The 26,459-nt window shown below is 48.1% G+C and overlaps 1 protein-coding gene across 1 annotated transcript in view; it reads right to left on the bottom strand.

Moving 5' to 3' along the window:
* Window positions 1-26,459, bottom strand: part of atp1b2a (ATPase Na+/K+ transporting subunit beta 2a) — a 124,437-nt gene that overhangs the window by 81,403 nt on the left and 16,575 nt on the right. Inside the window, exons 2-3 of the mRNA XM_036986989.1 lie at window positions 22,660-22,788; window positions 16,806-16,910 (exon numbers count right to left, since the gene is read on the bottom strand). Coding sequence (XP_036842884.1) covers window positions 16,806-16,910; window positions 22,660-22,788 — 234 coding nt within the window. The remainder of the gene's footprint in view (window positions 1-16,805; window positions 16,911-22,659; window positions 22,789-26,459) is intronic.

Here is a 26,459-nt window from a genome sequence, read left to right as displayed (position 1 = left end):
AAACAACAACCCCTTGCTTGGTCATCATAGCTAAACAACAGCCTCTTGCTTGGTGATCACTACAAAAACATAGCTAAACAACAGCATGTTGCTAGGTGATCACTACAAAACACAGCTAAACAACAGCCTGTTGCAAGGTCATCATAGCTAAACAACAGCATGTTGCTAGGTGATCACAGCTAAACAACAGCCTGTTGCTAGGTGATCACAGCTAAACAAAAGCCTCTTGCTTGGTAATTACGACAAAAACACTGCTAAACAACAGCCTGTTGCTAGGTGATCACAGCTAAACAACAGCCTGTTGCTAGGTGATCACAGCTAAACAACAGCCTCTTGCTTGGTGATCACTACAAAAACACAGCTAAACAACCACCTATTGCTAGGTGATCACTACAAAAACACAGCTAAACAACAGCCTGTTGCTAGGTGATCACAGCTAAAGAAAAGCTTCTAGCTTGGTGATCACAGCTAAAACACAGCCACTTGCTTGGTCATCATAGCTAAATGACAGCCTCTTGCTTGATGATCACTACAAAAGCACAGCTAAACAACAGCCTGTTGCAAGGTCATCATAGCTAAACAAAAGCATGTTGCTAGGCGATCACTACAAAAACAGAATGAAACAACAGCCTCTTGCTAGGTGATCACAGCTAAACAACAGCCTGTTGCAAGGTCATCATAGCTAAACAACAGCATGTTGCTAGGTGATCACAGCTAAACAACAGCCTGTTGCTAGGTGATCACAGCTAAACGACAGCCTGTTGCTAGGTGATCACAGCTAAACAACAGCCTGTTGCAAGGTCATCATAGCTAAACAACAGCCTGTTGCTAGGTGATCACAGCTAAACAACAGCCTGTTGCTAGGTGATCACAGCTAAACAACAGCCTCTTGCTTGGTGATGACTACAAAAACACAGCTAAACAACAACCTCTTGCAAGGCGATCACAGTTAAACAACAGCCTGTTGCTAGGTGATCACAGCTAATCAACAGCATGTTGCTAGATGATCACAGCTAAACAACAGCCTCTTGCTTGGTGATCACTACAAAAACACAGCTAAACAACAGCATGTTGCTAGGTGATCACTACAAAAACACAGCTAAACAACAGCCTGTTGCTAGGTGATCACAGCTAAACAACAGCCTCTTGCTAGGTGATCACAGCTAAACAACAGCCTCTTGCTTGGTGATCACTACAAAAACACAGCTAAACAACAACCTCTTGCTTGGTGATCACTACAAAAACACAGCTAAACAACAGCCTCTTGCTTGGTCATCATAGCTAAATGACAGACTCTCGCTTGATGATCACTACAAAAACACAGCTAAACAATAACCTCTTGCAAGGTGATCACAGTTAAACAACAGCCTGTTGCTAGGTGATCACAGCTAAACAACAGCCTGTTGCTAGATGATCACAGCTAAACAACAACCTCTTGCTTGGTGATCACTACAAAAACACAGCTAAACAACAGCCTGTTGCTAGATGATCACAGCTAAACAACAACCTCTTGCTTGGTGATCACTACAAAAACACAGCTAAACAACAGCCTGTTGCTAGGTGATCACAGCTAAAGAAAAGCTTCTAGCTTGGTGATCAAAGCTAAACAACAGTCACTTGCTAGGTGATCACAACAAAAACACAGCTATACAACAGCATGTTGCAAGGTGATCACTACAAAAACAGAATTAAACAACAGCCTGTTACTAGGTGATCACAGCTAAAGAAAAGCTTCTAGCTTGGTGATTACAGCTAAACAACAGCATGTTGCTAGGTTATCATAGCTAAACAACAGCCTGTTGCTAGGTGATCAAAGCTAAAGAATAGGCTCTTGCTTGGTGATCACAGCTAAACAACTGCCCCTTGCTAGGAATCACAGCTAAACAACAGCCTGTTGCAAGGTCATCATAGCTAAACAACAGCATGTTGCTAGGTGATCACAGCTAAACAACAGCCTGTTGCTAGGTGATCACAGCTAAACAACAGCCTCTTGCTTGGTGATTACTACAAAAACACTGCTAAACAACAGCCTGTTGCTAGGTGATCACAGCTAAACAACAGCCTCTTGCTTGGTGATCACTACAAAAACACAGCTAAACAACAACCTCTTGCTTGGTGATCACTACAAAAACACAGCTAAACAACAGCCTCTTGCTTGGTCATCATAGCTAAATGACAGGCTCTTGCTTGATGATCACTACAAAAACACAGCTGAACAACAGCATGTTGCTAGGTGATCACAGCTAAACAACAGCCTGTTGCAAGGTCATCATAGCTAAACAACAGCCTGTTGCTAGGTGATCACAGCTAAACAAAAGCCTGTTGCTAGGTGATCACAGCTAAACAACAGCCTCTTGCTTGGTGATCACAGCTAAACAACAGCCTGTTGCTAGGTGATCACAGCTAAACAACAGCCTCTTGCTTGGTGATGACTACAAAAACACAGCTAAACAACAACCCCTTGCTTGGTCATCATAGCTAAACAACAGCCTCTTGCTTGGTGATCACTACAAAAACATAGCTAAACAACAGCATGTTGCTAGGTGATCACTACAAAACACAGCTAAACAACAGCCTGTTGCAAGGTCATCATAGCTAAACAACAGCATGTTGCTAGGTGATCACAGCTAAACAACAGCCTGTTGCTAGGTGATCACAGCTAAACAAAAGCCTCTTGCTTGGTAATTACGACAAAAACACTGCTAAACAACAGCCTGTTGCTAGGTGATCACAGCTAAACAACAGCCTGTTGCTAGGTGATCACAGCTAAACAACAGCCTCTTGCTTGGTGATCACTACAAAAACACAGCTAAACAACCACCTATTGCTAGGTGATCACTACAAAAACACAGCTAAACAACAGCCTGTTGCTAGGTGATCACAGCTAAAGAAAAGCTTCTAGCTTGGTGATCACAGCTAAAACACAGCCACTTGCTTGGTCATCATAGCTAAATGACAGCCTCTTGCTTGATGATCACTACAAAAGCACAGCTAAACAACAGCCTGTTGCAAGGTCATCATAGCTAAACAAAAGCATGTTGCTAGGCGATCACTACAAAAACAGAATGAAACAACAGCCTCTTGCTAGGTGATCACAGCTAAACAACAGCCTGTTGCAAGGTCATCATAGCTAAACAACAGCATGTTGCTAGGTGATCACAGCTAAACAACAGCCTGTTGCTAGGTGATCACAGCTAAACGACAGCCTGTTGCTAGGTGATCACAGCTAAACAACAGCCTGTTGCAAGGTCATCATAGCTAAACAACAGCCTGTTGCTAGGTGATCACAGCTAAACAACAGCCTGTTGCTAGGTGATCACAGCTAAACAACAGCCTCTTGCTTGGTGATGACTACAAAAACACAGCTAAACAACAACCTCTTGCAAGGCGATCACAGTTAAACAACAGCCTGTTGCTAGGTGATCACAGCTAATCAACAGCATGTTGCTAGATGATCACAGCTAAACAACAGCCTCTTGCTTGGTGATCACTACAAAAACACAGCTAAACAACAGCATGTTGCTAGGTGATCACTACAAAAACACAGCTAAACAACAGCCTGTTGCTAGGTGATCACAGCTAAACAACAGCCTCTTGCTAGGTGATCACAGCTAAACAACAGCCTCTTGCTTGGTGATCACTACAAAAACACAGCTAAACAACAACCTCTTGCTTGGTGATCACTACAAAAACACAGCTAAACAACAGCCTCTTGCTTGGTCATCATAGCTAAATGACAGACTCTCGCTTGATGATCACTACAAAAACACAGCTAAACAATAACCTCTTGCAAGGTGATCACAGTTAAACAACAGCCTGTTGCTAGGTGATCACAGCTAAACAACAGCCTGTTGCTAGATGATCACAGCTAAACAACAACCTCTTGCTTGGTGATCACTACAAAAACACAGCTAAACAACAGCCTGTTGCTAGATGATCACAGCTAAACAACAACCTCTTGCTTGGTGATCACTACAAAAACACAGCTAAACAACAGCCTGTTGCTAGGTGATCACAGCTAAAGAAAAGCTTCTAGCTTGGTGATCAAAGCTAAACAACAGTCACTTGCTAGGTGATCACAACAAAAACACAGCTATACAACAGCATGTTGCAAGGTGATCACTACAAAAACAGAATTAAACAACAGCCTGTTACTAGGTGATCACAGCTAAAGAAAAGCTTCTAGCTTGGTGATTACAGCTAAACAACAGCATGTTGCTAGGTTATCATAGCTAAACAACAGCCTGTTGCTAGGTGATCAAAGCTAAAGAATAGGCTCTTGCTTGGTGATCACAGCTAAACAACTGCCCCTTGCTAGGAATCACAGCTAAACAACAGCCTGTTGCAAGGTCATCATAGCTAAACAACAGCATGTTGCTAGGTGATCACAGCTAAACAACAGCCTGTTGCTAGGTGATCACAGCTAAACAACAGCCTCTTGCTTGGTGATTACTACAAAAACACTGCTAAACAACAGCCTGTTGCTAGGTGATCACAGCTAAACAACAGCCTGTTGCTAGATGATCACAGCTAAACAACAACCTCTTGCTTGGTGATCACTACAAAAACACAGCTAAACAACAGTCTGTTGCTAGGTGATCACAGCTAAACAACAGCCTCTTGCTTGGTGATCACTACAAAAACACAGCTAAACAACAACCTCTTGCTTGGTGATCACTACAAAAACACAGCTAAACAACAGCCTCTTGCTTGGTCATCATAGCTAAATGACAGCCTCTTGCTTGATGATCACTACAAAAACACAGCTGAACAACAGCATGTTGCTAGGTGATCACAGCTAAACAACAGCCTGTTGCAAGGTCATCATAGCTAAACAACAGCCTGTTGCTAGGTGATCACAGCTAAACAAAAGCCTGTTGCTAGGTGATCACAGCTAAACAACAGCCTCTTGCTTGGTGATCACAGCTAAACAACAGCCTGTTGCTAGGTGATCACAGCTAAACAACAGCCTCTTGCTTGGTGATGACTACAAAAACACAGCTAAACAACAACCCCTTGCTTGGTCATCATAGCTAAACAACAGCCTCTTGCTTGGTGATCACTACAAAAACATAGCTAAACAACAGCATGTTGCTAGGTGATCACTACAAAACACAGCTAAACAACAGCCTGTTGCTAGGTGATCACAGCTAAACAACAGCCTCTTGCTTGGTGATCACTACAAAAACATAGCTAAACAACAGCATGTTGCTAGGTGATCACTACAAAACACAGCTAAACAACAGCCTGTTGCTAGGTGATCACAGCTAAACAACAGCCTCTTGCTAGGTGATCACAGCTAAACAACAGCCTCTTGCTTGGTGATCACTGCAAAAACACAGCTAACCAACAGCCTCTTGCTTGGTCATCATAGCTAAATGACAGCCTCTCGCTTGATGATCACTACAAAAACACAGCTAAACAATAACCTCTTGCAAGGTGATCACAGTTAAACAACAGCCTGTTGCTAGGTGATCACAGCTAAACAACAGCCTGTTGCTAGATGATCACAGCTAAACAACAACCTCTTGCTTGGTGATCACTACAAAAACACAGCTAAACAACAGCCTGTTGCTAGGTGATCACAGCTAAAGAAAAACTTCTAGCTTGGTGATTACAGCTAAACAACAGCATGTTGCTAGGTGATCATAGCTAAACAACAGCCTGTTGCTAGGTGATCAAAGCTAAACAACAGTCACTTGCTAGGTGATCACTACAACAACACAGCTATACAACAGCATGTTGCAAGGTGATCACTACAAAAACAGAATTAAACAACTGCCTGTTACTAGGTGATCACAGCTAAAGAAAAGCTTCTAGCTTGGTGATCACAGCTAAACAACAGTCACTTGCTAGGTGATCACTACAAAAACACAGCTAAACAACAGCATGTTGCAAGGTGATCACTACAAAAACAGAATTAAACAACAGCCTGTTACTAGGTGATCACAGCTAAAGAAAAGCTTCTAGCTTGGTGATTACAGCTAAACAACAGCATGTTGCTAGGTGATCATAGCTAAACAACAGCCTGTTGCTAGGTGATCAAAGCTAAAGAAAAGCTTCTAGCTTGGTGATCACAACTAAACAACAGCCACTTGCTAGGTGATCACTACAAAAACAGAATTAAACAACAGCCTGTTACTAGGTGATCACAGCTAAAGAAAAGCTTCTAGATTGGTGATTACAGCTAAACAACAGCCTCATGCTTGGTGATCACTACAAAAACACTGCTAAACAACAGCCTCTTGCTTGGTGATCACAGCTAAACAACCACTTGTTGCTATGTGATTACAGCTAAACAACGGCCTGTTGCTGGGTGATCACAGCTAAAGAAAAGCCTCTAGCTTGGTGATCACAGCTAAACAACAGCCTGTTGCTAGGTGATCACAGCTAAACAACAGCCTGTTGCTAGGTGATCACAGCTAAAAAAAAAACAGCCTGTTGCAAGGTGATCACAGCTAAACAACAGCCTCTTGCTAGGTGATCACAGCTAAACAACATCCTCTTGCTTGATGATCACTACAAAAACCCAGCTAAACAACAGCCTCTTGCTTGGTGATCACAGCTAAACAACCACTTGTTGCTATGTGATTACAGCTAAACAACGGCCTGTTGCTGGGTGATCACAGCTAAAGAAAAGCCTCTAGCTTGGTGATCACAGCTAAACAACAGCCTGTTGCTAGGTGATCACAGCTAAACAACAGCCTGTTGCTAGATGATCACAGCTAAAAAAAACAGCCTGTTGCAAGGTGATCACAGCTAAACAACAGCCTCTGGCTAGGTGATCACAGCTAAACAACATCCTCTTGCTTGATAATCACTACAAAAACACAGCTAAACAACAGCCTCTTGCTTGGTGATCACAGCTAAACTATGGCCTGTTGCTAGGTGATCACAGCTAAACAACAGCCTGTTGCTAGGTGATCAAAGGTAAAGAATAGCCTCTTGCTTGGTGATCACAGCTAAACAACAGCCTCTTGCTAGGAATCACAGCTAAACAACAGCCTGTTGCAAGGTCATCATAGCTAAACAACAGCCTGTTGCTAGATGATCACAGCTAAACAACAGCCTCTTGCTTGGTGATCACTACAAAAACACAGCTAAACAGCAGCATGTTGCTAGGTGATCACTACAAAAACACAGCTAAACAACAGCCGGTTGCTAGGTGATCACAGCTAAAGAAAAGCTTCTAGCTTGGTGATCACAGCTAAACAACATCCACTTGCTAGGTGATCACAGCTAAACAACAGCCTCTTGCTTGGTGATCACTACAAAAACACAGCTAAACAACAGCCTCTTGCTTGGTCATCATAGCAAAATGATAGCCTCTTGCTTGATGATCACTACAAAAACACAGCTAAACAACAGCCTCTTGCTTGGTGATCACAGTTAAAAAATTGCCTGTTGCTAGGTGATCACAGCTAAACAACAGCCTGTTGCTAGGTGATCACAGCTGAACAACGGCCTGTTGCTAGGTGATCACAGCTAAAGGAAAGCCTCTAGCTTGGTGATCACTACAAAAACACAGCTAAACAACAGCCTGTTGCTAGGTGATCACAGCTAAACAACAGCATGTTGCTAGGTGATCACAGCTAAACAACAGCATGTTGCAAGGTGATCACAGCTAAAAAAAACAGCCTGTTGCAAGGTGATCACAGCTAAACAACAGCCTCTTGCTTGGTGATCACAGCTAAACTATGGCCTGTTGCTAGGTGATCACAGCTAAACAACAGCCTGTTGCTAGGAATCACAGCTAAACAACAGCCTGTTGCTAGATGATCACAGCTAAACAACAGCCTCTTGCTTGGTGATCACTACAAAAACACAACTAAACAGCAGCATGTTGCTAGGTGATCACTACAAAAACACAGCTAAACAACAGCCGGTTGCTAGGTGATCACAGCTAAAGAAAAGCTGCTAGCTTGGTGATCACAGCTAAACAACATCCACTTGCTAGGTGATCACAGCTAAACAACAGCCTCTTGCTTGGTGATCACTACAAAAACACAGCTAAACAACAGCCTCTTGCTTGGTGATCACAGTTAAACAATAGCCTGTTGCTAGGTGATCACAGCTAAACAACAGCCTGTTGCTAGGTGATCACAGCTGAACAACGGCCTGTTGCTAGGTGATCACAGCTAAAGGAAAGCCTCTAGCTTGGTGATCACTACAAAAACACAGCTAAACAACAGCCTGTTGCTAGGTGATCACAGCTAAACAACAGCCTCTTGCTTGGTGATCATAGTTAAACAACAGCCTGTTGCTAGGTGATCACACCTAAACGACAGTCTGTTGCTTGGTGATCACTACAAAAACACAGCTAAATAACAGCCTCTTGCTTGGTGATCACTACAAAAACACAGCTAAACAACCACCTGTTGCTATGTGATTACAGCTAAACAACAGCCTGTTGCTGGGTGATCACAGCTAAAGAAAAGCCTCTAGCTTGGTAATCACAGCTAAAGGAAAGCCTCTAGCTTGGTGAATACAGCAAAACACAGCCTCTTGCTAGGTTATCACAGCTAAACGACAATCTGTTGCTTGGTGATCACTACAAAAACGCAGCTAAATGAAAGCCTCTTGCTTGGTGATCACTACAAAAACACAGCTAAACAACAGCCTGTTGCTAGGTGATCACAGCTAAACAAAGGCCTGTTGCTAGGTATTGGAGGCTATTTTGTAAATTACATCGCCAAAGTCGAGGATTGGTAGGATGGTCAGTTTTAAAAGGGTATGTTTGGCAGCATGAGTGAAGGATGCTTTGTTGCGAAATAGGAAGCCAATTCTAGATTTAACTTTGGATTGGAGATGTTTGATATGGGTCTGGAAGGAGAGTTTACAGTCTAACCAGACACCTAAGTATTTGTAGTTGTCCACGTATTCTAAGTCAGAGCCGTCCAGAGTAGTGATGTTGGACAGGCGGGTAGGTGCAGGTAGCGATCGGTTGAAGAGCATACATTTAGTTTTACTTGTATTTAAGAGCAATTGGAGGCCACGGAAGGAGAGTTGTATGGCATTGAAGCTTGCCTGGAGGGTTGTTAACACAGTGTCCAAAGAAGGGCCGGAAGTATACAGAATGGTGTCGTCTGCGTAGAGGTGGATCAGAGACTCACCAGCAGCAAGAGCGACCTCATTGATGTATACAGAGAAGAGAGTCGGTCCAAGAATTGAACCCTGTGGCACCCCCATAGAGACTGCCAGAGGTCCGGACAACAGACCCTCCGATTTGACACACTGAACTCTATCAGAGAAGTAGTTGGTGAACCAGGCGAGGCAATCATTTGAGAAACCAAGGCTGTTGAGTCTGCCGATGAGGATGTGGTGATTGACAGAGTCGAAAGCCTTGGCCAGATCAATGAATACGGCTGCACAGTAATGTTTCTTATCGATGGCGGTTAAGATATCGTTTAGGACCTTGAGCGTGGCTGAGGTGCACCCATGACCAGCTCTGAAACCAGATTGCATAGCAGAGAAGGTATGGTGAGATTCAAAATGGTCGGTAATCTGTTTGTTGACTTGGCTTTCGAAGACCTTAGAAAGGCATGGTAGGATAGATATAGGTCTGTAGCAGTTTGGGTCAAGAGTGTCCCCCCCTTTGAAGAGGGGGATGACCGCAGCTGCTTTCCAATCTTTGGGAATCTCAAACGACAGTCTGTTGGTTGGTGATCACTACAAAAACACAGCTAAATAACAGCCTCTTGCTTGGTGATCACTACAAAAACACAGCTAAACAACCACCTGTTGCTATGTGATTACAGCTAAACAACGGCCTGTTGCTGGTTGATCACAGCTAAACGACAGTCTGTTGCTTGGTGATCACTACAAAAACACAGCTAAATAACAGCCTCTTGCTAGGTGATCACAGCTAAACAACAGCCTGTTTCTAGGTGGTCACAGCTAAAAAAAAAAGCCTTTAGCTTGGTGATCACTACAAAAACACAGCTAAACAACAGCCTCTTGCTTGGTAATCATAGCTAAATGACAGCCTCTTGCTTGATGATCACAGTTAAACAACAGCCTGTTGCTAGGTGATCACAGCTAAACAACAGCCTGTTGCTAGGTGATCACAGCTGAACAACGGCCTGTTGCTAGGTGATCACAGTTAAATGACAGCCTCTTGCTTGATGATCACTACAAAAACACAGCTAAACAACAGCCTCTTGCTTGGTGATCACAGTTAAACAACAGCCTGTTGCTAGGTGATCACAGGTAAACAACAGTCTGTTGCTTGGTGATCACTACAAAAAAACAGCTAAACAACAGCCTCTTGCTTGATAATCACTACAAAAACACAGCTAAATAACAGCCTCTTGCTTGGTGATCAATACAAAAACACAGCTAAACAACCACCTGTTGCTATGTGATTATAGCTAAACAATGGCCTGTTGCTGGTTGATCACAGCTAAACGACAAATCAAATCAAATTTTATTTGTCACATACACATGGTTAGCAGATGTTAATGCGAGTGTAGCGAAATGCTTGTGCTTCTAGTTCCGACAATGCAGTAATAACAAGTAATCTAACTAACAATTCCAAAACTACTGTCTTGTACACAGTGTAAGGGGATAAAGAATATGTACATAAGGATATATGAATGAGTGATGGTACAGAGCACCATAGGCAAGATACAGTAGATGGTATCGGGTACAGTATGTACAAATGAGATGAGTATGTAAACAAAGTGGCATAGTATAGTATAAAGTGGCTAGTGATACATGTATTACATAAGGATACCGTCGATGATATAGAGTACAGTATATACGTATGCATATGAGATGAATAATGTAGGGTAAGTAACATTTATATAAGGTAGCATTGTTTAAAGTGGCTAGTGATATATTTACATCATTTCCCATCAATTCCCATTATTAAAGTGGCTGGAGTTGAGTCAGTGTCAGTGTGTTGGCAGCAGCCACTCAGTGTTAGTGGTGGCTGTTTAACAGTCTGATGGCCTTGAGATAGAAGCTGTTTTTCAGTCTCTCGGTCCCAGCTTTGATGCACCTGTACTGACCTCGCCTTCTGGATGATAGCGGGGTGAACAGGCAGTGGCTCGGGTGGTTGATGTCCTTGATGATCTTTATGGCCTTCCTGTGACATCGGGTGGTGTAGGTGTCCTGGAGGGCAGGTAGTTTGCCCCCGGTGATGCGTTGTGCAGACCTCACTACCCTCTGGAGCCTTACGGTTGAGGGCGGTGCAGTTGCCATACCAGGCGGTGATACAGCCCGCCAGGATGCTCTCGATTGTGCATCTGTAGAAGTTTGTGAGTGCTTTTGGTGACAAGCCAAATTTCTTCAGCCTCCTGAGGTTGAAGAGGCGCTGCTGCGCCTTCTTCACGATGCTGTCTGTGTGAGTGGACCAATTCAGTTTGTCTGTGATGTGTATGCCGAGGAACTTAAAACTTGCTACCCTCTCCACTACTGTTCCATCGATGTGGATAGGGGGGTGTTCCCTCTGCTGTTTCCTGAAGTCCACAATCATCTCCTTAGTTTTGTTGACGTTGAGTGTGAGGTTATTTTCCTGACACCACACTCCGAGGGCCCTCACCTCCTCCCTGTAGGCCGTCTCATCGTTGTTGGTAATCAAGCCTACCACTGTTGTGTCGTCCGCAAACTTGATGATTGAGTTGGAGGCGCGCGTGGCCACGCAGTCGTGGGTGAACAGGGAGTACAGGAGAGGGCTCAGAACGCACCCTTGTGGGGCCCCAGTGTTGAGGATCAGCGGGGAGGAGATGTTGTTGCCTACCCTCACCACCTGGGGGCGGCCCGTCAGGAAGTCCAGTACCCAGTTGCACAGGGCGGGGTCGAGACCCAGGGTCTCGAGCTTGATGACGAGCTTGGAGGGTACTATGGTGTTGAATGCCGAGCTGTAGTCGATGAACAGCATTCTCACATAGGTATTCCTCTTGTCCAGATGGGTTAGGGCAGTGTGCAGTGTGGTTGAGATTGCATCGTCTGTGGACCTATTTGGGCGGTAAGCAAATTGGAGTGGGTCTAGGGTGTCAGGTAGGGTGGAGGTGATATGGTCCTTGACTAGTCTCTCAAAGCACTTCATGATGACGGATGTGAGTGCTACGGGGCGGTAGTCATTTAGCTCAGTTACCTTAGCTTTCTTGGGAACAGGAACAATGGTGGCCCTCTTGAAGCATGTGGGAACAGCAGACTGGTATAGGGATTGATTGAATATGTCCGTAAACACACCGGCCAGCTGGTCTGCGCATGCTCTGAGGGCGCGGCTGGGGATGCCATCTGGGCCTGCAGCCTTGCGAGGGTTAACACGTTTAAATGTCTTACTCACCTCGGCTGCAGTGAAGGAGAGACCGCATGTTTTCGTTGCAGGCCGTGTCAGTGGCACTGTATTGTCCTCAAAGCGGGCAAAAAAGTTATTTAGTCTGCCTGGGAGCAAGACATCCTGGTCCGTGACTGGGCTGGATTTCTTCCTGTAGTCCGTGATTGACTGTAGACCCTGCCACATGCCTCTTGTGTCTGAGCCGTTGAATTGAGATTCTACTTTGTCTCTGTACTGGCGCTTAGCTTGTTTGATAGCCTTGCGGAGGGAATAGCTGCACTGTTTGTATTCGGTCATGTTACCAGACACCTTGCCCTGATTAAAAGCAGTGGTTCGCGCTTTCAGTTTCACACAAATGCTGCCATCAATCCACGGTTTCTGGTTAGGGAATGTTTTAATCGTTGCTATGGGAACGACATCTTCAACGCACGTTCTAATGAACTCGCACACCGAATCAGCGTATTCGTCAATGTTGTTATCTGACGCAATACGAAACATCTCCCAGTCCACGTGATGGAAGCAGTCTTGGAGTGTGGAGTCAGCTTGGTCGGACCAGCGTTGGACAGACAGCGTGGGAGCCTCTTGTTTTAGTTTCTGTCTGTAGGCAGGGATCAACAAAATGGAGTCGTGGTCAGCTTTTCCGAAAGGGGGGCGGGGCAGGGCCTTATATGCGTCGCGGAAGTTAGAGTAACAATGGTCCAAGGTCTTTCCTCCCCTGGTTGCGCAATCGATATGCTGATAAAATTTGGGGAGTCTTGTTTTCAGATTAGCCTTGTTAAAATCCCCAGCTACAATGAATGCAGCCTCCGGATAAATTGTTTCCAGTTTGCAGAGAGTTAAATAAAGTTCGTTCAGAGCCATCGATGTGTCTGCTTGGGGGGGGATATATACGGCTGTGATTATAATCGAAGAGAATTCTCTTGGTAGATAATGCGGTCTACATTTGATTGTGAGGAATTCTATATCAGGTGAACAGAAGGATTTGAGTTCCTGTATGTTTCTTTCATCACACCATGTCACGTTGGCCATGAGGCATACGCCCCCACCCCTCTTCTTACCAGAAAGATGTTTGTTTCTGTCTGCGCGATGTGTGGAGAAACCCGTTGGCTGCACCGCTTCGGATAGCGTCTCTCCAGTGAGCCATGTTTCAGTGAAGCAAAGGACGTTACAGTCTCTGATGTCCCTCTGGAATGCTACCCTTGCTCGGATTTCATCAACCTTGTTGTCAAGAGACTGGACATTGGCAAGAAGAATGCTAGGGAGTGGTGCGCGCTGTGCCCTTCTCCGGAGTCTGACCAGAAGACCGCCTCGTTTCCCTCTCTTTCGGAGTCGTTTTTTTGGGTCGCTGCATAGGATCCACTCCGTTGTCCTGTTTGTAAGGCAGAACACAGGATCCGCGTCGCGAAAAACATATTCTTGGTCGTACTGATGGTGAGTTGATGCTGATCTTATATTCAGTAGTTCTTCTCGACTGTATGTAATGAAACCTAAGATGACCTGGGGTACTAATGTAAGAAATAACACGTAAAAAAACAAAAAACTGCATAGTTTCCTAGGAACGCGAAGCGAGGCGGCCATCTCTGTCGGCGCCGGAAGTTATTCGACAGTCTGTTGCTTGGTGATCAATACAAAAACACAGCTAAACAACCACCTGTTGCTATGTGATTACAGCTAAACAATGGCCTGTTGCTGGTTGATCACAGCTAAACGACAGTCTCTTGCTTGGTGATCACTACAAAAACACAGCTAAACAACAGCCTCTTGCTAGGTGATCACAGCTAAACAACAGTCTGTTGCTAGGTGATCACAGCAACAAAAAAAACTCTAGCTTGGTGATCACTACGAAAACTAAGCTGAACAACAGCGTCTTGCTTGGTGTCACAGCTAAACGACATCCTCTTGTTTGATGATCACTACAAAATCACAGCAAAACAACAGCCTGTTGCTAGGTGATCACAGCTAAACAACAGCCTGTTTCTAGGTGGTCACAGCTATTAAAAAAAAGCCTTTAGCTTGGTGATCACTACAAAAACACAGCTAAACAACAGCCTCTTGCTTGGTAATCACAGGTAAACAACAGCCTCTTGCTTGGTCATCATAGCTAAATGACAGCCTCTTGCTTGATGATCACTACAAAAACACAGCTAAACAACAGCCTGTTGCTAGGTGATCACAGGTAAACAACAGCCTGTTGCTAGGTGATCACAGCTAAATGACAGCCTCTTGCTTGATGATCACTACAAAAACACAGCTAAACAACAGCATGTTGCTAGGTGATCACAGGTAAACAACCACCTGTTTCTAGGTTATTACAGCTAAACAACGGCCTATTGCTGGGTGACCACAGCTAAAGAACAGCCTGTTGCTAGGTGATCACAGCTAAACAACCACCTGTTGCTAGGTGATTACAACTAAACAACGGCCTGTTGCTGGGTGATCACAGCTAAAGGAAAGCCTTTAGCTTGGTGAATACAGCTAAAGAAGAGCCTGTTGCTAGGTGATCACAGCTAAAGGAAAGCCTTTAGCTTGGTGAATACAGCTAAAGAAGAGCCTGTTGCTAGGTGATCACAGCTAAACAACCACCTGTTGCTAGGTGATTACAACTAAACAACGGCCTGTTGCTGGGTGATCACAGCTAAAGAAAAGCCTCTAGCTTGGTGATAACAGTTAAACAACAGCCTGTTGCTAGGTGATCACAGCTTAACAACACCCTGTTGCCAGTTGATCAGAGCTAAACAACGGCCTATTGCTTGGTGATCACAGCTAAAGCAAAGCCTCTAGCTTGGTGAATACAGCTAAACAACAGCCTCTTGCTAGGTTATCACAGCTAAATAACAGCCTCTTGCTTGGTGATCACTACAAAAACACAGCTAAACAACAACCTCTTGCAAGGTGATCACAGCTAAACAACAGCCCCTTGCTTGGTGATCACTACAAAAACACAGCTAAACAACCGCATGTTGCTAGGTGATCACTACAAAAACACAGCTAAATAACAGCCTCTTGCAAGGTGATCACAGCTAAACAACATCCTCTTGCTTGGTGATCACAAAAAAACGACATCCTCTTGCTTGGTGATCACTACAAAAACACAGCTAAACAACAGCATGTTGCTAGGTGATCACTACAAAAACACAGCTAAACAACAGCCTGTTGCTAGGTGATCACAGTGAAACAACCACCTGTTGCTAGGTGATTACAGCTAAACAACGGCCTGTTGCTGGGTGACCACAGCTAAAGAAAAGCCTCTAGCTTGGTGATCACAGCTAAACAACAGCCTGTTGCTAGGTGATCACACCTAAACGACAGTCTGTTAATTGGTGATAACTACAAAAACACAGCTAAACAACATCCTCTTGCTTGGTGATCACAAAAAAAACGACATCCTCTTGTTTGATGATCACTACAAAAACACAGCTAAACAACATCCTCTTGCTAGGTGATCACAGCTAAACAACATCCTCTTGCTAAGTGATCACAGCTAAACAACAGCCTGTTGCTAGGTTATCACAGCTAAATAACAGCCACTTGCTAGGTGATCAAAGCTAAACAACGGCCTGTTGCTAGGTGATCACAGCTAAACAATAGCCTCTTGCTAGGTGATCACAGCTAAAAAAAGAAGCCTCTAGCTTGGTGATCACTTCAAAAACACAGCTAAACAACAGCATGTTGCTAGGTGATCACAGCTAAAAAAAGAAGCCTCTAGCTTGGTGATCACTACAAAAACACAGCTAAACAAAAGCCTCTTGCTAGGTGATCACAGCTAAACAACACCCTGTTGCTAGGTGATCACAGCTAACAAAAAAAGCCTATAGCTTGGTGATCACTTCAAAAGCACAGCTAAATAACATCCTCTTGCTAGGTGATGACAGCTAAATAACATCCTCTTGCTAGGTGATCACAGCTAAATAACATCCTCTTGCTAGGTGATCACAGCTAAATAACAGCCTCTTGCTAGGTGATCACAGCTAAATAACAGCCTCTTGCTAGGTTATCACTACAAAAACACAGCTAAACCACAGCCTCTTTACTTTATTTTCTGTTAGAATAAAATACATAATTCTACTTGACATAAGACTTTAACCTCAAAAGAAGACAGGTTAAATGTTCAAAAAGGTTATCTTACTCAGAAAATACCCCAGATCATATAGGTCTAGACAATATTCAAAACAACTAACAATACACTGAATTTCGACATTTGCAGTCATTTAAATTGTAAAGTCATGTCATTCTACACAATACAACAACACATTTTTCCAACCTGGGAGGTAAACTTGATAAAGTATTCAATCAATTTTATATTTGAGTTGAAATCAAGGCAGTTGAATGTACCAAAGGCCACCAATTGTTTTTTTTACCCAGTAGCTTGGCTGGCTACTCTTTCTATTTGGTTGGCTACTCTATGTACTGGTGGAAAACACGGCACACGGTGGAAAAGTGGGTCTGAGGACGTGTGATGTCATTAATGTTATGTTTATTGTTTTAGTCGATGTATGTTTTTTGTTTATTAACGGCTTACATTCGAGGAAGTTGTTCAGTGTCTGGGCATAGATGTCAAAGCTCTCTGTGTCCTTGGTGTTATAGAGGATCTCCATGGCCTCGCCCCGTGGACGGATCATCATACCTACAGTACAACAGAGATGGTAAGAGATTAGGGTGTGTCAGTGCCTGGGGTAACGAGGAGGTCCTGGTAGGTGTGTCTGTACCTGGGGTAACGAGTCGGTCCTGGTAGGTGTGTCTGTACCTGGGGTAACGAGGAGGTCCTGGTAGGTGTGTCTGTACCTGGGGTAACGAGTCGGTCCTGGTAGGTGTGTGTCTGTACCTGGGGTAACGAGGCGGTCCTGGTAGGTGTGTGTCTGTACCTGGGGTAACGAGGAGGTCCTGGTAGGTGTGTCTGTACCTGGGGTAACGAGTCGGTCCTGGTAGGTGTGTCTGTACCTGGGGTAACGAGGAGGTCCTGGTAGGTGTGTCTGTACCTGGGGTAACGAGTCGGTCCTGGTAGGTGTGTGTCTGTACCTGGGGTAACGAGGCGGTCCTGGTAGGTGTGTGTCTGTACCTGGGGTAACGAGGAGGTCCTGGTAGGTGTGTCTGTACCTGGGGTAACGAGTCGGTCCTGGTAGGTGTGTCTGTACCTGGGGTAACGAGGAGGTCCTGGTAGGTGTGTCTGTACCTGGGGTAACGAGTCGGTCCTGGTAGGTGTGTCTGTACCTGGGGTAACGAGGAGGTCCTGGTAGGTGTGTCTGTACCTGGGGTAACGAGTCGGTCCTGGTAGGTGTGTCTGTACCTGGGGTAACGAGGAGGTCCTGGTAGGTGTGTCTGTACCTGGGGTAACGAGTCGGTCCTGGTAGGTGTGTCTGTACCTGGGGTAACGAGGAGGTCCTGGTAGGTGTGTCTGTACCTGGGGTAACGAGTCGGTCCTGGTAGGTGTGTCTGTACCTGGGGTAACGAGGAGGTCCTGGTAGGTGTGTCTGTACCTGGGGTAACGAGGAGGTCCTGGTAGGTGTGTGTCTGTACCTGGGGTAACGAGGAGGTCCTGGTAGGTGTGTCTGTACCTGGGGTAACAAGGCGGTCCTGGTAGGTGTGTGTCTGTACCTGGGGTAACGAGGAGGTCCTGGTAGGTGTGTCTGTACCTGGGGTAACGAGTCGGTCCTGGTAGGTGTGTGTCTGTACCTGGGGTAACGAGGCGGTCCTGGTAGGTGTGTGTCTGTACCTGGGGTAACGAGGATGTCCTGGTAGGTGTGTCTGTACCTGGGGTAATGAGGAGGTCCTGGTAGGTGTGTGTCTGTACCTGGGATAACGAGGTCCTGGTAGGTGTGTCTGTACCGGAGGTAACGAGGCGGTCCTGGTAGGTGTGTGTCTGTACCTGGGGTAACGAGGAGGTCCTGGTAGGTGTGTCTGTACCTGGGGTAACAAGGAGGTCCTGGTAGGTGTGTCTGTACATGGGGTAACGAGGAGGTCCTGGTAAGTGTGTCTGTACCTGGGTTAACGAGGAGGTACTGGTAGGTGTGTCTGTACCTGGGGTAACGAGGAGGTCCTGGTAGGTGTGTGTCTGTACCTGGGGTAACGAGACGTCCTGGTAGGTGTGTCTGTACCTGGGGTAACGAGGAGGTCCTGGTAGGTGTGTCTGTACCTGGGGTAACGAGGAGGTACTGGTAGGTGTGTCTGTACATGGGGAAACGAGGAGGTCCTGGTAAGTGTGTCTGTACCTGGGTTAACGAGGAGGTCCTGGTAAGTGTGTCTGTACCTGGGTTAACGAGGAGGTACTGGTAGGTGTGTCTGTACCTGGGGTAACGAGGAGGTCCTGGTAGGTGTGTCTGTACCTGGGGTAACGAGTCGGTCCTGGTAGGTGTGTCTGTACCTGGGGTAACGAGGAGGTCCTGGTAGGTGTGTCTGTACCTGGGGTAACGAGGAGGTCCTGGTAGGTGTGTGTCTGTACCTGGGGTAACGAGGAGGTCCTGGTAGGTGTGTGTCTGTACCTGGGGTAACGAGGAGGTCCTGGTAGGTGTGTCTGTACCTGGGGTAACAAGGAGGTCCTGGTAGGTGTGTGTCTGTACCTGGGGTAACGAGGAGGTCCTGGTAGGTGTGTCTGTACCTGGGGTAACGAGTCGGTCCTGGTAGGTGTGTGTCTGTACCTGGGGTAACGAGGAGGTCCTGGGAGGTGTGTGTCTGTACCTGGGGTAACGAGGAGGTCCTGGTAGGTGTGTCTGTACCTGGGGTAACAAGGAGGTCCTGGTAGTTGTGTGTCTGTACCTGGGGTAACGAGGAGGTCCTGGTAGGTGTGTCTGTACCTGGGGTAACGAGTCGGTCCTGGTAGGTGTGTGTCTGTACCTGGGGTAACGAGGAGGTCCTGGTAGGTGTGTGTCTGTACCTGGGGTAACGAGGAGGTCCTGGTAGGTGTGTGTCTGTACCTGGGGTAACGAGGAGGTCCTGGTAGGTGTGTCTGTACCTGGGGTAACAAGGAGGTCCTGGTAGGTGTTTGTGTACCTTGGGTAACGAGGTGATACTGGTAGGTGTGTGTCTGTACCTGGGGTAACGAGGCGGTCCTGGTAGGTGTTTGTGTACCTTGGGTAACGAGGAGGTCCTGGTAGGTGTGTCTGTACCTGGGGCAACGAGGCGGTCCTGGTAGGTGTGTGTCTGTACCTGGGGTAATGAGGAGGTCCTGGTAGGTGTGTCTGTACCTGGGGTAACGAGGAGGTCCTGGTAGGTGTGTGTCTGTACCTGGGATAACGAGGTCCTGGTAGGTGTGTCTGTACCGGAGGTAACGAGGCGATACTAGTAGGTGTGTCTGTACCTGGGGTAACGAGTCGGTCCTGGTAGGTGTGTGTCTGTACCTGGGGTAACGAGGAGGTCCTGGTAGGTGTGTCTGTACCTGGGGTAACAAGGAGGTCCTGGTAGGTGTGTCTGTACCTGGGGTAACGAGGAGGTCCTGGTAGGTGTGTGTCTGTACATGGGGTAACGAGGAGGTCCTGGTAAGTGTGTTTGTACCTGGGTTAACGAGGAGGTACTGGTAGGTGTGTCTGTACCTGGGGTAACGAGGAGGTCCTGGTAGGTGTGTGTCTTTACCTGGGGTAACGAGACGTCCTGGTAGGTGTGTCTGTACCTGGGGTAACGAGGAGGTCCTGGTAGGTGTGTCTGTACCTGGGGTAACGAGGAGGTACTGGTAGGTGTGTCTGTACATGGGGAAACGAGGAGGTCCTGGTAAGTGTGTCTGTACCTGGGTTAACGAGGAGGTCCTGGTAAGTGTGTCTGTACCTGGGTTAACGAGGAGGTACTGGCAGGTGTATGTCTGTACCTGGGGTAACGAGTCGGTCCTGGCAGGTGTGTCTGTACCTGGGGTAACGAGTCGGTCCTGGTAGGTGCGTGTCTGTACCTGGGGTAACGAGGAGGTCCTGGTAGGTGTGTCTGTACCTGAGGTAACGAGGCGATACTAGTAGGTGTGTCTGTACCTGGGGTAACGAGTCGGTCCTGGTAGGTGTGTGTCTGTACCTGGGGTAACGAGGAGGTCCTGGTAGGTGTGTCTGTACCTGGGGTAACGAGTCGGTCCTGGTAGGTGTGTCTGTACCTGGGGTAACGAGTCGGTCCTGGTAGGTGTGTCTGTACCTGGGGTAACGAGTCGGTCCTGGTAGGTGTGTCTGTACCTGGGGTAACGAGGAGGTCCTGGTAGGTGTGTCTGTACCTGAGGTAACGAGGCGATACTAGTAGGTGTGTCTGTACCTGGGGTAACGAGGAGGTCCTGGTAGGTGTGTGTCTGTACCTGGGGTAACGAGGAGGTCCTGGTAGGTGTGTCTGTACCTGAGGTAACGAGGCGATACTGGTAGGTGTGTCTGTACCTAAGGTAACGAGGCGATACTGGTAGGTGTTTGTGTACCTGGGGTAACGAGGAGGTCCTGGTAGGTGTTTGTGTACCTTGGGTACCGAGACGATACTGGTAGGTGTGTCTGTACCTGGGGTAACGAGGCGGTCCTGGTAGGTGTGTCTGTACCTGGGGTAACAAGGAGGTCCTGTTAGGTGTGTGTCTGTACCTGGGGTAACGAGGTGGTCCTGGTAGGTGTGTCTGCACCTGGGGTAACGAGGAGGTCCTGGTAGGTGTGTTTGTACCTGGGGTAACGAGTCGGTCCTGGTAGGTGTGTCTGTACCTGGGGTAACGAGGAGGTCCTGGTAGGTGTGTCTGTACCTGGGGTAACGAGTTGGTCCTGGTAGGTGAGTGTCTGTACCTGGGGTAACGAGGAGGTCCTGGTAGGTGTGTCTGTACCTGGGGTAACGAGGCGGTCCTGGTAGGTGTTTGTGTACCTTGGGTAACGAGGCGATACTGGTAGGTGTGTCTGTACCTGGGGTAACGAGGCGGTCCTGGTAGGTGTGTGTCTGTACCTGGGGTAACGAGGAGATCCTGGTAGGTGTGTGTCTGTACCTGGGGTAACGAGGAGGTCCTGGTAGGTGTGTGTCTGTTCCTGGGGTAACGAGACGGTCCTGGTAGGTGTTTGTGTACCTGGGGTAACGAAGCGGTCCTGGTAGGTGTTTGTGTACCTTGGGTAACGAGGCGATACTGGTAGGTGTTTGTGTACCTTGGGTAATGAGGTGATACTGGTAGGTGTGTGTCTGTACCTGGGGTAACGAGGCGGTCCTGGTAGGTGTTTGTGTACCTGGGGTAACGAAGCGGTCCTGGTAGGTGTTTGTGTACCTTGGGTAACGAGGCGATACTGGTAGGTGTGTCTGTACCTGGGGTAACGAGGCGGTCCAGGTAGGTGTGTCTGTACCTGGGGTAACGAGGAGATCCTGGTAGGTGTGTCTGTACCTGGGGTTATGAGGAGGTCCTGGTAGGTGTGTGTCTGTACCTGGGGTAACGAGGTGGTCCTGGTAGGTGTGTCTGTCCCTGGGGTAACGAGGAGGTCCTGGTAGGTGTGTCTGTACCTGGGGTAACGAGGAGGTCCTGGTAGGTGTGTCTGTACCTGGGGTAACGAGGAGGTCCTGGTAGGTGTGTCTGTACCTGGGGTTATGAGGAGGTCCTGGTAGGTGTGTCTGTACCTGGGGTAACGAGGCGGTCCTGGTAGGTGTTTGTGTACCTGGGGAAACAAGGCGGTCCTGGTAGATGTTGTGTACCTGGGGTAACGAGGAGGTCCTGGTAGGTATTTGTGTACCTTGGGTAACGAGGTGATACTGGTAGGTGTGTCTGTACCTGGGGTAACGAGGCGGTCCTGGTAGGTGTTTGTGTACCTTGGGTAACGAGGCGATACTGGTAGGTGTGTCTGTACCTGGGGTAACGAGGCGGTCCTGGTAGGTGTGTCTGTACCTGGGGTAACGAGGAGGTCCTGGTAGGTGTGTGTCTGTACCTGGGGTAACGAGGAGGTCCTGGTAGGTGTGTGTCTGTACCTGGGGTAACGAGACGGACCTGGTAGGTGTTTGTGTACCTGGGGTAACGAGGTGGTCCTGGAAGGTGTGTCTGTACCTGGGGTAACGAGGAGGTCCTGGTAGGTGTGTGTCTGTACCTGGGGTTATGAGGTGGTCCTTGTAGGTGTGTCTGTACCTGGGGTAACGAGGAGGTCCTGGTAGGTGTGTGTCTGTACCTGGGGTTATGAGGTGGTCCTTGTAGGTGTGTCTGTACCTGGGGTAACGAGGAAGTCCTGGTAGGTGTGTCTGTACCTGGGGTAGCGAGTCGGTCCTGGTAGGTGGGGCGGCAGGGTAGCCTAGTGGTTAGAGCGTTGGACTAGTAACCGGAAGGTTGCAAGTTCAAACCCCCGAGCTGACAAGGTACAAATCTGTCGTCCTGCCCCTGAACAGGCAGTTAACCCACTAGGCCATCATTGAAAAAAAAAAGAAAACTGACTTGCCTGGTTAAATAAAGGTAAAAAATGTTTTAAAAAGGTGGGTGTCTGTACCTGGGGTAACAAGGCGGTCCTGGTAGGTAGGTTTATAGTCGTCCAGTGTTAGCAGCATCACGTACATGGTCAGGACGAACATTCCACCAAGGAATATATAGAACACCAGGTAGAACAGCAGGATCAGACCTGGAACACACACAAACACACACCGTCAGCTGAAACAGACAGCTAGACTGACCATACCAGCTGAAACAGAGCAGTACCTTCTTCATACAGCTAGACTGACCATACCAGCTGAAACAGAGCAGTACCTCCTCCATACAGCTAGACTGACCATACCAGCTGAAACAGAGCAGTACCTTCTCCATACAGCTAGACTGACCATACCAGCTGAAACAGAGCAGTACCTTCTCCATACAGCTAGACTGACCATACCAGCTGAAACAGAGCAGTACCTCCTCCATACAGCTAGACTGACCATACCAGCTGAAACAGAGCAGTACCTTCTCCATACAGCTAGACTGACCATACCAGCTGAAACAGAGCAGTACCTTCTCCATACAGCTAGACTGACCATACCAGCTGAAACAGAGCAGTACCTCCTCCATACAGCTAGACTGACCATACCAGCTGAAACAGAGCAGTACCTTCTCCATACAGCTAGACTGACCATACCAGCTGAAACAGAGCAGTACCTTCTCCATACAGCTAGACTGACCATACCAGCTGAAACAGAGCAGTACCTCCTCCATACAGCTAGACTGACCATACCAGCTGAAACAGAGCAGTACCTCCTCCATACAGCTAGACTGACCATACCAGCTGAAACAGAGCAGTACCTCCTTCATACAGCTAGACTGACCATACCAGCTGAAACAGAGCAGTACCTCCTCCTCCATACATCTAGACTGACCATACCAGCTGAAACAGAGCAGTACCTTCTCCATACAGCTAGACTGACCATACCAGTATATTACACTAGAATATACCCAAGGCTGTTCATTCCTTCTCTCTCCCTGTTTCTCTCTCCCTCTGTTTCTCTCTCCCTCTCCCTCCCCCTGTTTCTCTCTCCCTCTGTTTCTCTCTCCCTCTCCATCCCCCTGTTTCTCTCTCCCTGTTTCTCTCTCCCTCTGTTTCTCTCTCCCTCTCCCTCCCCCTGTTTCTCTCTCCCTCTGTTTCTCTCTCCCTCTCCCTCCCACTGTTTCTCTCTCCCTGTTTCTCTCTCCCTCTCCCTCCCCCTGTTTCTCTCTACCTGTTTCTCTCTCCCTCTGTTTCTCTCTCCCTCTGTTTCTCTCTCCCTCTCCCTCCCCCTGTTTCTCTCTCCCTGTTTCTCTCTCCCTCTGTTTCTATCTCCCTCTCTCTCTCCCTGTTTCTCTCTCCCTGTTTCTCTCTCCCTCTCCCTCCCCCTGTTTCTCTCTCCCTGTTTCTCTCTCCCTGTTTCTCTCTCCCTCTCCCTCCATCTGTTTCTCTCTCCCTCTGTTTCTCTCTCCCTCTCCCTGTTTCTCTCTCCCTCTCTCTCCCCCTGTTTCTCTCTCCCTCTGTTTCTCTCTCCCTCTGTTTCTCTCTCCCTCTCCCTCCACCTGTTTCTCTCTCCCTCTGTTTCTCTCTCCCTCTCCCTCCCCCTGTTTCTCGCTCCCGGTTTCTCTCTCCCTGTTTCTCTCTCCCTCTCCCTCCCCATGTTTCTCTCTCCCTGTTTCTCTCTCCCTGTTTCTCTCTCCCTCTCCCTCCCCCTGTTTCTCTCTCCCTGTTTCTCTCTCCCTGTTTCTCTCTCCCTCTGTTTCTCTCTCCCTCTCTCTCTCCCTGTTTCTCTCTCCCTCTCCCTCCCCCTGTTTCTCTCTCCCTGTTTCTCTCTCCCTCTGTTTCTCTCTCCCTCCCCCTGTTTCTCTCTCCCTGTTTCTCTCTCCCTGTTTCTCTCTCCCTGTTTCTCTCTCCCTCTCCCTTTCCCTGTTTTCCCTCCTTCCATTTCTGCACCTCTTCCTCTCTATCTCAATTTCCCTCCTCTACCCACCTCCCTTTCTCCCTCTCTCCCCACCTCCCTCTCTCTCCTCACCTCCCTTTCTCCCTCTCTCTCCTCACCTCCCTTTCTCCCTCTCTCTCCCTACCCCCTTTCTCCCTCTCTCCCCACCTCCCTCTCTCTCCTCACCTCCCTTTCTCCCTCCTCTCCCCACCTCCCTTTCTCCCTCTCTCTCCCTACCACATTTCTCCCTCTCTCCCCACCTCCCTCTCTCTCCTCACCTCCCTTTCTCCCTCTCTCTCCTCACCTCCCTTTCTCCCTCTCTCTCTACCCCCTTTCTCCCTCTCTCCCCACCTCCCTCTCTCTCCTCACCTCCCTTTCTCTCTCCTCTCCCCACCTCCCTTTCTCCCTCTCTCTCCCTTTCTCCCTCTCTCCCCACCTCCCTCTCTCTCCCTCTGTTTCTCTCTCCCTCTCCCTGTTTCTCTCTCCCTCTCTCTCCCCCTGTTTCTCTCTCCCTCTGTTTCTCTCTCCCTCTGTTTCTCTCTCCCTCTCCCTCCACCTGTTTCTCTCTCCCTCTGTTTCTCTCTCCCTCTCCCTCCCCCTGTTTCTCGCTCCCTGTTTCTCTCTCCCTGTTTCTCTCTCCCTCTCCCTCCCCATGTTTCTCTCTCCCTGTTTCTCTCTCCCTGTTTCTCTCTCCCTCTCCCTCCCCCTGTTTCTCTCTCCCTGTTTCTCTCTCCCTGTTTATCTCTCCCTCTGTTTCTCTCTCCCTCTCTCTCTCCCTGTTTCTCTCTCCCTCTCCCTCCCCCTGTTGCTCTCTCCCTGTTTCTCTCTCCCTCTGTTTCTCTCTCCCTCCCCCTGTTTCTCTCTCCCTGTTTCTCTCTCCCTGTTTCTCTCTCCCTGTTTCTCTCTCCCTCTCCCTTTCCCTGTTTTCCCTCCTTCCATTTCTGCACCTCTTCCTCTCTATCTCAATTTCCCTCCTCTACCCACCTCCCTTTCTCCCTCTCTCCCCACCTCCCTCTCTCTCCTCACCTCCCTTTCTCCCTCTCTCTCCTCACCTCCCTTTCTCCCTCTCTCTCCCTACCCCCTTTCTCCCTCTCTCCCCACCTCCCTCTCTCTCCTCACCTCCCTTTCTCCCTCCTCTCCCCACCTCCCTTTCTCCCTCTCTCTCCCTACCACATTTCTCCCTCTCTCCCCACCTCCCTCTCTCTCCTCACCTCCCTTTCTCCCTCTCTCTCCTCACCTCCCTTTCTCCCTCTCTCTCTACCCCCTTTCTCCCTCTCTCCCCACCTCCCTCTCTCTCCTCACCTCCCTTTCTCTCTCCTCTCCCCACCTCCCTTTCTCCCTCTCTCTCCCTTTCTCCCTCTCTCCCCACCTCCCTCTCTCTCCCCACCTCCCTTTCTCCCTCTCTCTCCCCACCTCCCTCTCTCTCCCCACCTCCCTTTCTCCCTCCTCTCCCCACCTCCCTTTCTCCCTCCTCTCCCCACCTCCCTTTCTCCCTCTCTCCCCACCTCCCTCTCTCTCCCCACCTCCCTTTCTCCCTCTCTCTCCCCACTTCCCTTTCTCCTTCCTCTCTCCACCTCCCTTTCTCCCTCCTCTCCCCACCTCCCTTTCTCCCTCCTCTCCCCATCTCCCTTTCCCCCTCTCTCTCCCCACCTCCCTTTCTCCCTCCTCTCCCCACCTCCCTTTCTCCCCACCTCCCTTTCTCCCTCCTCTCCCCACCTCCCTTTCTCCCTCCTCTCCCCACCTCCCTCTCTCCCCACCTCCCTTTCTCCCTCTCTCTCCCCACCTCCCTTTCTCCCTCTCTCTCCCCACCTCCCTTTCTCCCTCTCTCTCCCCACCTCCCTCTCTCTCCCGACCTCCATTTCTCCCTCCTCTCCCCACCTCCCTTTCTCCCCCTCTCTCC

This window comes from Oncorhynchus mykiss, chromosome 9 (assembly GCF_013265735.2).
Source record: "Oncorhynchus mykiss isolate Arlee chromosome 9, USDA_OmykA_1.1, whole genome shotgun sequence".
In the NCBI taxonomy this organism is placed as follows: domain Eukaryota; kingdom Metazoa; phylum Chordata; class Actinopteri; order Salmoniformes; family Salmonidae; genus Oncorhynchus; species Oncorhynchus mykiss.
The sequence above is the reverse complement of the archived record's forward strand: the minus strand, read 5'-3'. Positions and strand labels throughout refer to the sequence as shown.